This window comes from Manis javanica, chromosome 6, assembly GCF_040802235.1.
Source record: "Manis javanica isolate MJ-LG chromosome 6, MJ_LKY, whole genome shotgun sequence".
Lineage (NCBI taxonomy): Eukaryota > Metazoa > Chordata > Mammalia > Pholidota > Manidae > Manis > Manis javanica.
The window spans coordinates 146,355,803-146,370,901 of record NC_133161.1 but is presented as its reverse complement, the minus strand read 5'-3'; the positions used below and the strand labels follow the sequence as shown (position 1 = coordinate 146,370,901).

The 15,099-nt window shown below is 41.3% G+C and overlaps 1 protein-coding gene across 7 annotated transcripts in view; it reads right to left on the bottom strand.

The window, feature by feature from the left end:
• Positions 1-15,099, bottom strand: part of SIK3 (SIK family kinase 3) — a 224,424-nt gene that overhangs the window by 95,745 nt on the left and 113,580 nt on the right. For all 7 annotated transcript variants that reach the window (XR_012132740.1, XM_073239742.1, XM_073239743.1 and 4 more), the window contains exons 2-3: positions 6,318-6,434; positions 3,177-3,240 (exon numbers count right to left, since the gene is read on the bottom strand). Coding sequence is in view for 6 of the 7 variants with exons in the window: in XM_073239742.1 (XP_073095843.1) it covers positions 3,177-3,240; positions 6,318-6,434 (181 nt within the window). In the remaining variant the exon portion in view is untranslated. The remainder of the gene's footprint in view (positions 1-3,176; positions 3,241-6,317; positions 6,435-15,099) is intronic.

The window sequence follows — 15,099 nt, the reverse complement described above, 5'->3', positions numbered from 1 at the left end:
GCAGCACCTCTGGGTATTGGTACATCTCCTCTGGTTCATGTTATTGTTATTTGCTTATTCATTTGCTCAGTGACTAGCTGGGTTGCTTTTGTGAAGTTTAACCCCCATACATAGTGTTCAGCTTCTGATCTTGTTCCTCTGGGAGGCCCAGCTTCAGTTTACCCTCAGTCACCCTCAGATCACTGGGTCACCATGACCAGGCAGGGCTCCCCTCCTGTCTTTCCGTGACCACACCTAGCTGTTAAGCTCCAATAACTGCTGGCTGGTTACTCTATTGTTTTCAACAATATCCTAGGGCACACGTCAGTTTATAAACAGTCCTATTAAATTCCAGTTCTTCTGAAGGAATAGTTTCTGAGATTAGTGTTCTGACCTCAGGAAGGCTCTTGTGATGTTTTATTCCCTGGTTCTCTCCTGCAAACTAGCTAGTCTACGGTTTAGTCTGCCTTTTGAATCTCCTCTCAAATGCCTTTCATCACAGCCTCCACTTTTTGTGTGAGTGTCTGCAGGCTTATACTTCTTCATTCTCTGTTGCAAATGAAGTCACCTCCTTTGGGAAGAAATTAGGACCTATTGGTTATATGATCTGTGATTAGAGCTGAAGCCAGGTGTGGACACACTGCAAAGTTCTCCCTGAGTGACACTGCTATTATAAGAGCTGACAGCTCAGTGGAGGAAGAGGGTACACAGTCTGGATCGTCTCAACTTGTCTCTCCTGGGATGGGACCACCAATTTACAATCCAAGGCAAGAGTGATCTGGGCCCCAGCATTTTCAGCATGCTACCCCCGAATTCCATAAACAGGGGCTGGGCAGAAGGGAGCCCCACTTCTAACTGCACTCACCCACGTCCTAGCAGCAGCAATGGCCAGTTAGTGGCAGGATAAGAAATGCCAAGGTCTGTTCCCCCAGGAAGAACGCTGTCAGTCTAGGTCAAGTAGGGCTGTGGGGCGGGGGAGGTTCTGTGTCCTTAGCTGCAATAGTCTTGAGTGGAATCTCTACTTCACTCAGCTGGCAAGGATGGAGGGAGGTGTACTGGTTTAAAACCCACAGACTCACTTCTCACCAAATTTTCACAGAGTTCTTGAATAAATATTTCTTCATTTGTGGTTCACCCTTAGGACCATTCCCTGAGGTTTTAAATGACTGCGGTTTGGGGTTTTTTCACCATTTTCACCAGTTTCACTGGCAAGCCGGTCAGCAGAGCATCACTGGCAGGTATCATGGTGGGAGTCGATCTGCCATTTGTTCTTCAACATGGAGATGAAGGAAGCCAAGTGCACAGTATGTATGTGTGGGTAAAACTGCAATAGTTCCAGAGTCTCTTGCCTGGCCTTGTGCATCTCCACATCAGTAGTTGTTTCCAAGGGTGGAGAGAAGTGATCCACATCCATATTGATAGGTGATTACAAGGGTGGGGGAAGCGAGGCTATAACTCGGCCAGAGAAGTTTGGTGGGGTCCCGTTTTGCAGCTGGGTGGTGAGAGACACGGGCGAGCAGAAGTGGACGGCTGCTTGTAAGCAATGAACGGGTTTCTCCAACTTTATTTCTCCCTTTGACTGATTTCGGTTTCAGAGGTAATTTGCCCCGGACTGGGAGAAAGATTTTCCCCCTTGGAGTTACAGTATGTATGTAGGTCTTTGGATGCTATCTTGTTTAATATTCACAACTTTGAGGCAGATATTATAGGTCTGACTTTTACAGACAATGAAACTTGAGTCCCAGAGTCATTTAGTAACTTGCTCCAAGTAAAACAGGAAATAGGTTCAGAGATCTGATTCAAAACCAGGTCTAACTGCCTCCAAAGCTCATCATCTGGATTGAGTCTATCCTTCCATCTTTTACTGAGATACTTTTAAAAATCAGAGTTCATGAGACAGTCACATCCTTCTGCAGTCACAGTGATCACTCTAGGAAATACAGGCGTCATTTTCTTCCTCATCTGGATTTCTGGTAATAATACTGTGAGAAGCACTATTTTGTTTCCTCATGCCTTAAGCTACATTCCCACAAGGAATCTGTGACCAGAGGATTATTGTCTTTACTGTACTTTAAAATCTGTTTTCCTAAAGAGCAAGGTAGATCTGATGTGCAATGTCTTTGATTACTATGAACATTAATATGACTGAGGTCTCTTTTCTCCCAAGATTACCATTGTGTATAAGCACATATACAAAGCTAATTAAAAATATTATGAAATGATGATACCTTCTTTAAAAAAAGACTCATACTTATCTTGAGGATTCTTACACACAAAATTATAAGATTTCTGGGGAAAGTCTGATGGACAGTTACAACTGACCAGTCATCAATAGGAAAATTCCACTCTAAAAGTGATTTCATACTTTTAAATTAGTGTCAATATTTTAAAAATTAAAAAATTCTTACTATTCAGATTTAAAGCAAACAAAACCTCCAAAAAACAAGAAACTAGATAAACCTAAAGTATATAAGAAACCTTTCTCTGTAGTTCCTTGTCAAAAGGAAAAAAAATATTTAATAGAAAGATACGTCAATCTAGATTTGAAAGTTCAGCTGTTACCTCTCTCTACCTGGCTCCACTTATCTCATCTCTATTACCAAAACAATTTCTGACCCATTTTTACCACCTCAGAAAGTCAGATTTCCTGGTAACAGAGAATCCTGCTTAAGGCTGATGTTGTGCTAAGCTAAGTGTTAGAAAATAAAATAGCTACTGAGGACAAAACCTCCAAAATTACAGGAATCATCACAGGAACTGTGAACGCACAGGAAGGGATACAGTCACATGTTCCATTCAAACAAAGTTCAAAGAAAGCATTAGAGTGACATCGTTTGCTCCAAGTGCCTCTTTCTCACACAAGAGGCCCACAGCCTATGGGCAGTCTGCCACACGGGCCACCCCAAGGAGGATCTGGCAATGGCAAAGACCACGAGTCGCATGCTCAGAAGGGCACGTCCGGAGTCTTTAATCTCAACTGCCAACACCTGATTGAAATACACAAAACACCTTTGCTAAGGAAACAAAGATGGTGAAAGGGCTTCAATAAGTGCATCAAAAACAATTAGAATTACCTTGCTGATAGAAAATGACAGCACCGAGTGATAGCTGCTCAAGTGACAAAGGCACTGAGCAGTCTTTTCAGGGTCACCACCACAGGCCCAGCAACTTTTACAGAAAGCAGTAAGTGTACTTACCAAATATTTCCCCTCCACTAGCATATTCTGTCACCAGATAAATCATCCGTTCTGTCTCCATAACCTGGTACAAAGGCAGGAAAGCAACAGTGACACAAATGACAGGCTGATATCATAAGAAGAGAAACTAATGACTACTCTTTCGTCATCTGAAATGCTAATAACCATTGCTGCTCAGAGAAAACTCACACCACGGGGCGGGGCACACAGGTAACATGCTGGTCAGAAGAAAGGGGAAAACGTTTTCCTCCGAGGTTGTACAGGGAGGAAAGCCTGACTCCCTGGGACAGTCATTCTGCTGCTCCACATGACCGCGGCAATGCCTTAAGCTCTGCAAAACTGGGGAGCAAAGACTCCGCCAGGAACCCAAAACTTCCCATTTAACACTCAACACTTGAAGCTTAAAAATATCCCCCTACAGGCCCAATGAAAGTAAAAAAAGTCTTAGAGAAAACAATGGCAATCACTTAAGAACTGCTCGGGAATCACATGCGGCTGTGTTTTTTTAAAAAATAGAAATGACAACTTTCCTTTCCACTATCCATTTATTCAAAAAAGGGGAAATGATGTAATACTCAACCCTTCAAGTATGTAAATCACGCCTTTGCATTTTGTCTTAGTCTCTATTTTGCTGCCTTCTTTTATTAGTTGTATGTTGTCCCTTCTTCCTTTTTACCTTTACTGTTAAATTCGGTAATATATGAGTATATACACTCATTATAAATATTTTACATGCCTGGTATATAAACACAGACAAAGGTTTTCCTCTTCCCCACCCCTTCCATCTTCTTCCCCAGAGGAAGGGCCCTTCACAGCCTGTCCCCCACCATCCCAGAGCCGGGCTCTCCAACAGAAACACAGTATGAGCTGTATATGTAATTTTAACTTTTCTGGTAGCCACATTGAAAGGGTAAAAAAAAAGGTGAAATTGATTCTAATAATAGATTTTATTTATGATTCTAATAATAGATTTTACCTCAATCTGCCCAAAATATTATCACTTCAAAAAACTAACTGTAAATGGTTATTTATAAAAATTAAATAAAATTAAAAATTCAGGTCCTCATTCACTCTAGCCACATTTTAATGCTCAATAGCCATGTGTGGCTAGTAGCTATCAGATTGAGCAAAACAGTTCTAGACTCTCATTACATTTCACAGTTATTTTGTTAAATCATTTTTCTCCACTTACTTTGACATCTTTATACATTAATACAATATAATACTACTATGGATTACATTATAGTCATAGATCTACATGTGCTTTTCTATGACTTCAAGGCACTTCATTGTAGGAGCACACATTAATTTAATCATCCTTTCTAGTAATGGCATTCTTTTTTTTCTCTTTAATTTTTAAAAAATTCTTTATATACCAGTGATATTGGCCCATTGTTGGTTATATGTATTGCTTCCAAGCTCTTACTCTACGTATAAGAAGTGCTCTAAATATACACAGGTGTTCAGGGGGGAAAAAAAGGAAAAAAACATCATATTGTCTATCTCCTTTGTACCTCCAGGCCTTTTATTATTAAACTTCTCTATAGCCCAGCGACCTTCCCATACGGTCACCTGCATCTGCCTCACTCTGTAAACTCAGCGGACTGAAGCCTTGGCCAGCAACCGGACCACCGCTTCCCTGCTGCTAGTAGAGACACGTGGACAGCCACGCTCCTCGGCCGCTCAGGGCCCCCCTGGCCAGCACTGGCTGCTGGGAGCAAAACTAAAGCTTAGAAGAGGGCACTTATTCCAAGCCAGGCCTGAAAGTATGGAATTCTTACAGGCTAATGAAATCTTAGGCAAGAAAGGTGAACTTGGAGAATTCAGTTATAAGGTTAATACCTACAAGTTAACCTTTTGAGAAAGGCCAGCCTAATAAGCCCCACAATTTTTTCAAGATGGTTATTTTGCAAAGTGGTTTCAAGAAGTTTACTCAGTCTATCAGGACAGGAAGGAGGCAGAGCCGGCCGCCTCCGAGTTGGCACATACAATTCTTCAGGAATGCCAGGAAGCCTTCATAGGTTTGCTTTTGGGGCACAGGGCACATGTGCCTCGAAGTAACTTTGAGAAACTTCAGCAAGTCTGCTGATGTGATTCATTTCACTATGTGAGCAGCCGATGCCCGGGAAGAGCCCTAAAGCTACTGCCCTAACCACACATACTAACATCGCCACATGCTTTCTTGTCCATAGAATTAACAAACCATGAAAGCTTGCCCACTGGGCCCTGGATATGGCACATGGTCTGATGTCCAGGCCAGTGACCAACGGCAGCAAGTGGATGGAGTGGGGGGGTCACTTCCTGCACAATGAGGTGCTAGTGGGTCTACAGGAAGCAGAGAGCAAGGCAGGCCCATGCAGAGGTGGACCTCACAGCTGCCAACACACTGCGCTGTGACAGGCACCCCGACGCCCCATCTCTCCCAAAGTCTCTCTTCCACCAGGCAGCCTCCTCCTGTCTGGCTTGAAATCCCAGCCATTAGACTTACTGCTTTTGCAGTAAAGCTAGGGAATTACTTTCGATGATGGTCTGAAACGTGCATGTTTCATGGGAAAGTAAGCTAACTAGAAGAGAAATCTCTTCCACGACACAAAAATAAACTCTTGGGTATCAAAATAATCAAACGCTACTTTCGAAAACGAAGTCTAAGTCCCTACAGAACAGAAAGCAGGTAGACGCTGACTGATACAAGGAACTTAAAATATCCCTCATCATTACAATTCACATGATCACAGAAATTAAGATTTAAAGAATATCATAAAAATAATGTTATATTCATCTCTAGCTTTTCATCTCTCCTAATTCTCTGTTCCATTTGGGTTTCCCATTCTGCTTTAGGATTCTGACCTAAGTAAGTTGTCATTATCATCTGAGCCATCTTTTTGTATAATTCTCACTAAAAGTGTCATCCAAACTTTAAAGGGTAAATTAAAAAGGCCTACCTGGGTAAGACAGACCTCCTTAGTAAACAGCCAGGAAAAACACAAGTGCTAACGGGGGAACAGAAGGATGAACACAGAAACAAACACCACAGCGGAATTGCGGATGTTCTCCCAATAACCTTTCTTCAGAGACAGCTATGGACACACGTGACCCCCCCGGGCGCCTCCTCGCCCCGCGCTACCCCAGCAGGGGTCCTACCTGGTAAAGCCTGATGATATGTGGGTGGCAAAGCATCTTCATGATCTGAACTTCCCGGAAGATCTTCTTCAAGTTGTCTTCATCCAGCTGCGTCTTATCTATGATCTTGATGGCAACCTGACAACAGAGGAAGAAAACAGACTCTGAGGCATTATTAAAGGCAGTTTACAAAGGAAAATTAAATCCACTTTAAAACATTATAGTCCACAAAAACGAGCTGCCAGTATTTGGTTTACAGAATGTAAAAATGAAAAAAATGGATTTACTCTTTTTAAAAAGATAGCAAATGGACTCTTCCTAGCAAGCTGGTCTCACAGGAACAGACTCCAGAAGCTAATGGGTCTTCTGCTGTTCCGTAAATCGCTCCCACAGCAAAGCCCCATGACAAAATACTTCATTAGTCCACCGATGTGGTTACGGTCTGGGCAAGTCACGCTTTGATGCACAGAATGGTGCGTGGGGCCTCTTATGAAGGCAAGAACCTTACATCAGAGGTACATGATGGCTTTAGCAGGGGTCACCAGAAACTCCACAGGTGTGCTCCACACCTCACCAGGTGTGTATCCAACTTAGTACCAGCACTGGTGGTGGGGGCAGCAGTTACTATGTACTGTACACTTACGTGTGGCCAGGCAAAATCCTTAGCGCTCTGCAAGTCCTGAGTCATTTACACATCATCACCCCATATTATCACTAACCTTGTTTTATAAATACAGGAACTGAAGGCATACACAGACGTAAGTATTTTACCCAAGATTAAGTAAGTTATAGCTAGATTGAAGCCCACGTAGCTTGGCTTTTGAGCCAAACTCTTAAATGAAACACTGTAAAAACCTGAACAACTTTCTGTATTGTATGTACACTGCGTCAGCATAAACACCTATTTTGCTCCTTCCCCTTAAAATATGAGCACCTAGAAGCACACACATTTGAAAACAAAATGAAAGATGGATGTCTTTTATAGCTGCTAAATCTAAACTTCCTCATTATTCTCAGTTAAAAACTCAAAATACTGTGTCGTCCCCAAATATCTTTATATCTGAGTTTCAGTTAATCAATCAGTATGTGATTAACAAATATGAATAGACCAGGACTAGGTACATTCTAGCCCCTTAGAATCCTTAAAATCCTACGGTTCTATGCACTGGGGGAGGGAAAGGAAACTTACTGAGGAAAAGAGGGAAGCCAGGGAGCTAAATGCCAACAATTTGTTTCTAGCCTGAGAAACAGACTGCGTGGGACTCCACATGGCAGAGGATCCGAACACATGAATGAACAGCACAGAAGTAAGTGGGTCTGCAGTTCCTGCGGATGTTAGAATAGGGACAAACAGGAGAAAGGCACAGGGACATAGTTTCAGATTCATTCAGAGCATTCAGCCCTGCCTGATGGTGGAATGGGATAAAGTGGACTGCAGAGATTGATCGGACACAGCCTCAGCTTCAAGGAGCTCACAGTCTAGTAGCGAAAAGACTCAGGGGAACGGACACCAATACGGCCCTGGAAGCACAACCAATCAAGCTCTATACATGGTCTGATTTTGGTACAGAGGATGGAGCACGACCCGCACCTGAGGGGGAAAGACTTCACAAAGAAGGCGGGACATGGGAAAAGGAAGGTTTGCTGACAGGCAGAAAAGAGGGTGGGGCATTTGAGGAGGACAAACAGGGTCATTAGCAAGTTTCATTAACAAATCTCACCAACTGTTTGACTCCCACAAGAAGCCTTGAACCATGTGACCTGGCCACTAGCCTTTCTCCCGCTCGCCACTGTGCCAGCTCACACACAGGATCTTAGCTCTGGCAGCTGGTCCGGCATCTGCACCTGGTTCTCTAACAGCTCCCGAAACGAAAAAACCACGGTACATAATGTTCTTTTATAGAACAAATATCTGGGTCTTAACAGGAATTAATTGGTAATAAAGTCAATTAGCACATTGTGGTTTAGAGTGCTATCATAGACCCAGGAGCTTAGAAACTTGCAGACATGCCCACAGCAGAGCTTCCCAACTGGTATGCAAGAGATGAGATACAGGTACACCCAAGGTCATGGGCAGGTGCATCACCTCTGGCCTCAAGGAACCTCATCGTTCCCAGGAAAAATATTACCCTTTTCTGTGTTTGCCACAATGCACAAAAGGCTGGGAAGCACTACTAGCATTTGTTGATCATCAGCGATCAAGGTCTGGGCCTGAAATCCCCCATTCTACCCAGGCCTAATAATGGGTGGCCTAGAAAAAGTAATGGGGATGAGGTGGGGAGTGCAGAATAAGGGCTTCAACACATTTGACCACATTTTTCCACCTTTTTTTTTAATTTTAGTATTGCTGATACACAATCTTATACTGGTTTCAAATATACAGCACAGCAGTTCAGCAGCTCCCCATAATATTAAATCCTCACCCCGTCCAGGGCGGTCCATCACCTTTCACTCCCATGAGAGTCCTGGGCCACACCGAAACCGGGCGATCATTCAGCAGGGCCTTCTGATTCAGGGCTCGCTCTACATTGCATTTACATTCAACGCAACAAGACTTTTCATACAGATAAGAGAAAACCGATCTAATCATCTATGAGAACAAAGTTAGCTATTAAGATCTTATATACTATGGACTTAATATTTTTGACGTAATAAAGATAACGATATATGAATGTAGCTTTTACATTTCATAGCAAGTATATCTGACTTCACATATATATATTAATGTATATGATGCTACACACTGAAAAATGCCTTCTTATCTTTTCAGGAAAAATTGTATTAAGTATAATCTGTTCTTAGAAGGCAGACACAGAGAAGTTTCAATAGACTGAAACATCAAATTCCTGTTTACTCTTCAGTGAGATTCAAGATTCAACAAGACATGGGGAGGCAAGGCTTTGGTTTAGTGTCAAAAGGAAGGACTCTGGGGCCAAGCTGCCTAGGTTCAAAATCTTGGCATTATCCCTTAATATGTCATCTTGAGCAAACTATTTAATTCTACGAAATACTCCGTATCTGTAAAACGTGGGTGACCACAGTACCTCTTTTATGAGTTGCTGGGGACTATAATGTGTACGACTCACTCAGTGCGCCTGACGTGCAGCAAACATGAAACACAGATTAACTGTAGGCAGTGCTCTTGTCCTGTTCTGCTCTTTCTGGAATCAAGCCTTAAACTTTAGGCCTTCCGTGGCGAGGATTAGTTTAGCTTCACTAGGCAACATAATCCTGGATCTGAAACACATCAGTTCCTTACTCCAGGGGGGTTAGTTGGAGGCCCAAGAAGCGAAATAGCCAACAATTTGTGGGCAGTATTCAGAACCGACTGGCTGCTTCCAGCTGATGTGGAAAGAACGCGGAGGAGAGGAGGCAGGGGAAACGCGTGCCGCGCGGCAGGGGCGGCGGGCCCCGTCCATCCACACTCGGAAGCCAACACCAGAGCCGAGGGGCTTCGGCCCGCTCACTCGGCACACGTGCCGGACGGGACCACTGCTGGAGGAGGCAACTTCCTAGGCTCCTACCTTAGCCAAGAAAAGCAAAAAGAAGGAAACTATTGGGGAAGCAAAGAAACTAAGTCAGAGGGCAGGTCATTGGCAAGCAGGTAAGCCTATTTTGAGGATACCTGAGGCGATCAGTGGTCATGAATTTCCACTGCCACAGATTATTAGAGGCTATATAATAACAGTTTACGCTGAAGTACACACCAGTTGCTTGAAAAACTGAATGGGTCCATAGCAAAAGGTAAATGCTAAGTAAATGGAAGATAAACTCAAAGAATGTTTTTAGTTTGGTGCTGAAACTCTATTAATTACATATTTGCACATACCCATGAAAAAAGCACAACGAGAAGGAACTTCCAACACTTTACAAGAGACCATATATTACTTAAGTTTGCCTGTTAACATAGAATCCTTTTATCTTGCAAAGAGCATGATTTTATGAATTGGCCCTAATATTAAACCTGCATTGTATTAAATATGTTGCTAAGGAGATACAAAATTGCAAAAGTCCTTAAGAATTTTCTTACCCAAGATATTTCCATTTATCAAACTCTTTTATAATTGGCATGTGGTGCAAAGAAGAAAAAGTTAAACTCACATTGTGCCAATGTAAAGTCATAGTTCTTTCTTATTCATTCTAGAAAGGGGAAAATAGCCATTTCCCCCTTTTAGTTCTTATTTGTAAACCACAGTTCCTTTAACTCTTACTCCATTTTGGCAGCACTGTAATGTTCACAGGGAATGAAGGTGAAAAAAACAGTGGTTTCTTCACAACAGGCAATAATTCACTTGCATATCCTGACAGGACATTCGCAGGCAAGATAAGGTGACAAAATAAAAACCAACGAGCCAAGGGAACGCTCCATATGCAGATGAAAGCCACCCTTCCTCTTCACGAGCAGCAGCAAGCAGGGCTCTGCGCGCAGGGATGCGCTATGACAAATGGAAGAAAATGGAAGCCCACAGTGCTGCAATGCCTCCAAAAAGAGAGGGACTGCTCCCTTCAACTAGCATGCTGATGCATGCATGATAATTTCACAGAATACAGTAAACAGAATGCTTGTACCAAGGGAAGAGAAAACATTACAACCATGTGGAGAAAAGTTTGTGTTTTCACTATTCTTTTAAGGAAAGAAGCTCTACTTCTCATTGAACGTCCTAAAATTGGGCAGGCACCAAACATTTCGCCATTGCTTATTACTTTCAGTGGGGTTGCTTTTTTATTACCTTCTGTAGCTCAATTTTTATTCTCTATTTGCATGACAAAGCTTATCTATCCTAATCATTCTCAGCTCAGGATCCAGAATCGTTTTATGGTCTAGATCTGTCCTGTCCAATACATAGGCACCAGCCACATGTGCTTATAGAGCACCAGAAATGTGGGTGGTCCAAATGGATGCATGTAAATATACAATACACACCAGATTTCAAAGACTTAATGCTAAAAACAGAATGTAAACTACCTCATCGATAACCTTTATATGGATTACATGCAGAAATATTATTTATTTATTTATTTATTTATTTATTTATTTACACTTCTAGTTTCATACCATTGTGGTCTGAGAAGCTGGTTGATACAATTTCAATCTTTCTGAATTTATTGAGGCTCTTCTTGCAGCCTCGTATGTGATCTATTCTGGAGAACATTCCTTATACATTTGAGAAAAATGTGTATCCTACTGCTTTAGGATAGCATGTGCTATAGATGTCAAAGTCCATCTGATCTAATGTGTTGTTCAGTATCTCTGTTTCCTTATTTATATTCTGTCTGGTTGATCTGTCTACTGGTGTGAGTGATGTGTTGAAGTCTCCTAAAATGAATGTGTTGCAATCTATTTCCTCCTTCAATTCTGTTAGTATTTGTTTTACATATTTAGGTGCTCCTATGTTGGGTGCATAGATATTTATAATAGCTTTATTCTCTTGTTGGACTAACCCCTTTATCACTATATAATGTCCTTCTTTTTCTCTTGTTACTTTGTTTTGAAATCAGTTTTGTCTGATGTAAGTAGTGTACTCGTTTTTTCTCCCTATTATTTGCATGTAATATATCTTTCCATCCTTTCACTTTTAGTCTGTGTATGTCTTTGGGTCTGAAGTGAGTCTCTTGTAGGCAGCATATAGATGGGTCTCGTTTCATTATCCATTCTGCCAGTCTATGTCTTTTTTTTTTAATTATGTATTTTTTATTATCAAATGTACATCACAGTGGTTTGACAGGGCCCTTCCCCCTCCCCCCTCCCCATTGGTAACCACTAGTCACTTCTCAGTGTCTATGAGTCTAATGCTATTTTGTTCCTTCTGTTTTGCTTTGTTTTTATATTCCACAAATAAGTGAAATCATATGGTATTTGTCTTTCTCTGCCTGGCTTTTTTCACTGAGCATAATAGCCTCTAGATCCATCCATGCTGGTACAAATGGCAGGATTTCTTTTCTTTTCTTTTTATGGCTGAGTAATATTCCATTGTGTATATGTACAACTTCTTTATCCATTCATCTATTGATGGACAAGAAATAATATTTTAGATATACTAAGCTGAATAAAGTATATTATTAAAATTAATTTCAATGAAAAAACAACCTATGGAAGGAATGGGAGAAAATATTTGAAACCTTGTAGCTGATAAGGGCTTAATACCAAAATATACAAGGAATTCATACAACTCAATAGTAAAAAAACCAAATAACCCAATTTTAAAATGGGCAAAGACTCTAGATAGACATTTTTCCAAAAAAGACACCCAAATGAAAAGATGCTCAACATCACCAATCATCAGGGAAATGTACATCGAAACTACAATGACAGAGTCCCCGGGTCCAACTTCGAGAACAACTGCCCTAAGGTATTGTTGTATGTGATGAGTTAACTTCTCTCCTATGTATCTAGAATGGTACGTCTTTGGGAAAACTGAGAAAAAAGTCACTCATATTTTTCTCTGCCGGATTTAATTATTTCTATAGGGCTTAGTTTATTCCCAGTTAAGAATGGCTTCTAGAAAAAGAGCTTAATGCCTTTGCAAGCAGCCTTGATGAAAACCCTTTTCTTTTAAACTCACTAGAAAATAGACTTGTCATCAGAAAACAGGTTTAAAGAAACCACAAACCACCACCTGCTATACAACCCAGACCATCAGGCTAACCCTGCCAGGCACGAAATGGCCATGAGTAATGGCTTGCCACATGGCCACCATTAGAATGTAGGCTGGCAATATCCTTGGGAAGATCCTGACCTCTGCACTGGAGCTAGTCAAGAAGCCCATATTTTAGTTTGTAACAAGTAGTCAAATCAAGTACTAAGGGGAAAGCAAGGACATATATTTGGAAGGATCCGGTTATTCTATCCACTTTACACACCCTTCACAAATGCTTCTGGGGAAATATGTGACTGCCAAGGAGAAAGAATGACAGATGTTAGGATCCTAGCGGGCTCCAGACAGGAGGACTCAACGTGCTCAACAGAGACAAGGGCCAGTCATCTCGCAGTGAACCCTGAAGGGGCATCTAAAATATCTAGGAGAGCCACGTAAAAGAGAAGAATCTGTGCGTCACTCCTAGCCTCTGTTCCCACCATCCCCCCTTAATTAGCTTCACACCTACGTGCCATCCTGCAATAGTACAGATCATCATGAATAAAAATAACTTTGAAGTTTTAGAACCTTCAGGGAACTAGTAGAACTTTATTTCCTATCATTCCCATATCTGTTAAGGTATCAGTATAGAAATGGCTACTGTTCACTGATGACACGGGAAGGTCTTCTAAAAAATGCATAAATAATTTTAAAACTTGTATCTGGAGCACTTAATGGTATGTTTTCAGTTTGATTCTTCATTTCATTTTCCTCTGGATTTCACTGGCCTTCTACAACTATGACTAACTTACAGGAATAAGCTGGCTTCTTTCGGGTGGAAAGCTACATACAGTGCCTCTTGAGTTCCAGATTTGAACATTCTTTGTAAATAGTCCGGATGGATTTTGACAAAGATGTTACCAATGAAAGAGAAAACCACCTAGCTGATAAGACTGTGATTATCATGACCTCACAGAAGGCACTTCCGCACGTAAGTCATAAAGACCGTATTTATTGAACACAGTGACAATGTCCCATTTTTATGCCTTGGGCTCAAAAAGGTCTTTTCAATTTATTGAAGCGGTGTGGGATTTGTACAACCTCTCTGACAACCTGCTGGCAGCGGGCTTTGTCATTACAGCCTGACCTCTAGCATAAGGAGGCTACCCTGTGGTTTATTCTTTACTTACTGGGTAAACTTGTAATAGAAAGATTCTTTAATTCAGAAATGTGTCATTTTGAAATAACCTTTAAAGCAATATGTGATTGTGATTTATTAATTTTAAAGTGTTCAGATCTTCTTGAAAGAATTTTTTTTTATTTAAAAAATAAAATATCTAGCAGGTCCTTAGGTGACTTATTTTTCTATACTTCTGTTTGGGCTGCACTGAATGATGAAAATAAAACAGTTCATGCATTTACAATGTCTGAAGGACAGAGAATCGAGAGCTTACTGAACTGAGAAAATCCACCACGGGCCATGCATTATTCTTGGAAGCATTTCTAAGGTGGAACATGGTGTATTGTGCATAATTAATAAGTGGAAATTTTCCGGTGATTACTTACAATTCAAGGCATAGAAGCGAATTTTTTAAGACAAAAAGAAAATCATTTCTCAGTTCCAGTAATTCCCACCTGGTTAACATTTACCTCCTCAGAAAACAGTTCTAGAAGTGTTTCTAACATAATGGCAACTCTCTCAGCCAAACTGACATTATTACTGTTGTGTTGTTACTGCTATTTTAATGTCTGCACAGTGCCAACAGAGTTTCATATGCTTTAGAGAACATTAAACCAAACTCGTGGCTTTACCACTTAAATGAACTACACAAAAAGGCTTTTTTTGTTTTTTTTAAAGAAGTGCAGAAGAGGACGGAGTTGACAGTAACCATGAAGGTAAGAAGAATTATTTACAAACTGTCAGTACCCATTCCATTTTCAGGTATTTATTTTAGATTGATCAACTCTCAGAAGTTTAAGAGAGAGATTTAAAATGAGGCTGACAGCTTAATTCTAAGGTTAGAGAGCTCGGGAAAGGGATGCCCCTGAAGCCCTCACGGGGCAGCGCAGGAGGGTGGGCGTGGGAAAGAGGGAGGGGCCTGAAGACTGACGTGGGCAAGCGGGAGATGCTTCCCACGGAGGGAAGACTGGGCAGAAAAGCAGTAGGATAGGGAGGAAAAGGAGAAGAGCTAAAAGGTTTAAAAAGGAAGCTCTCATAGTTTAGAGTG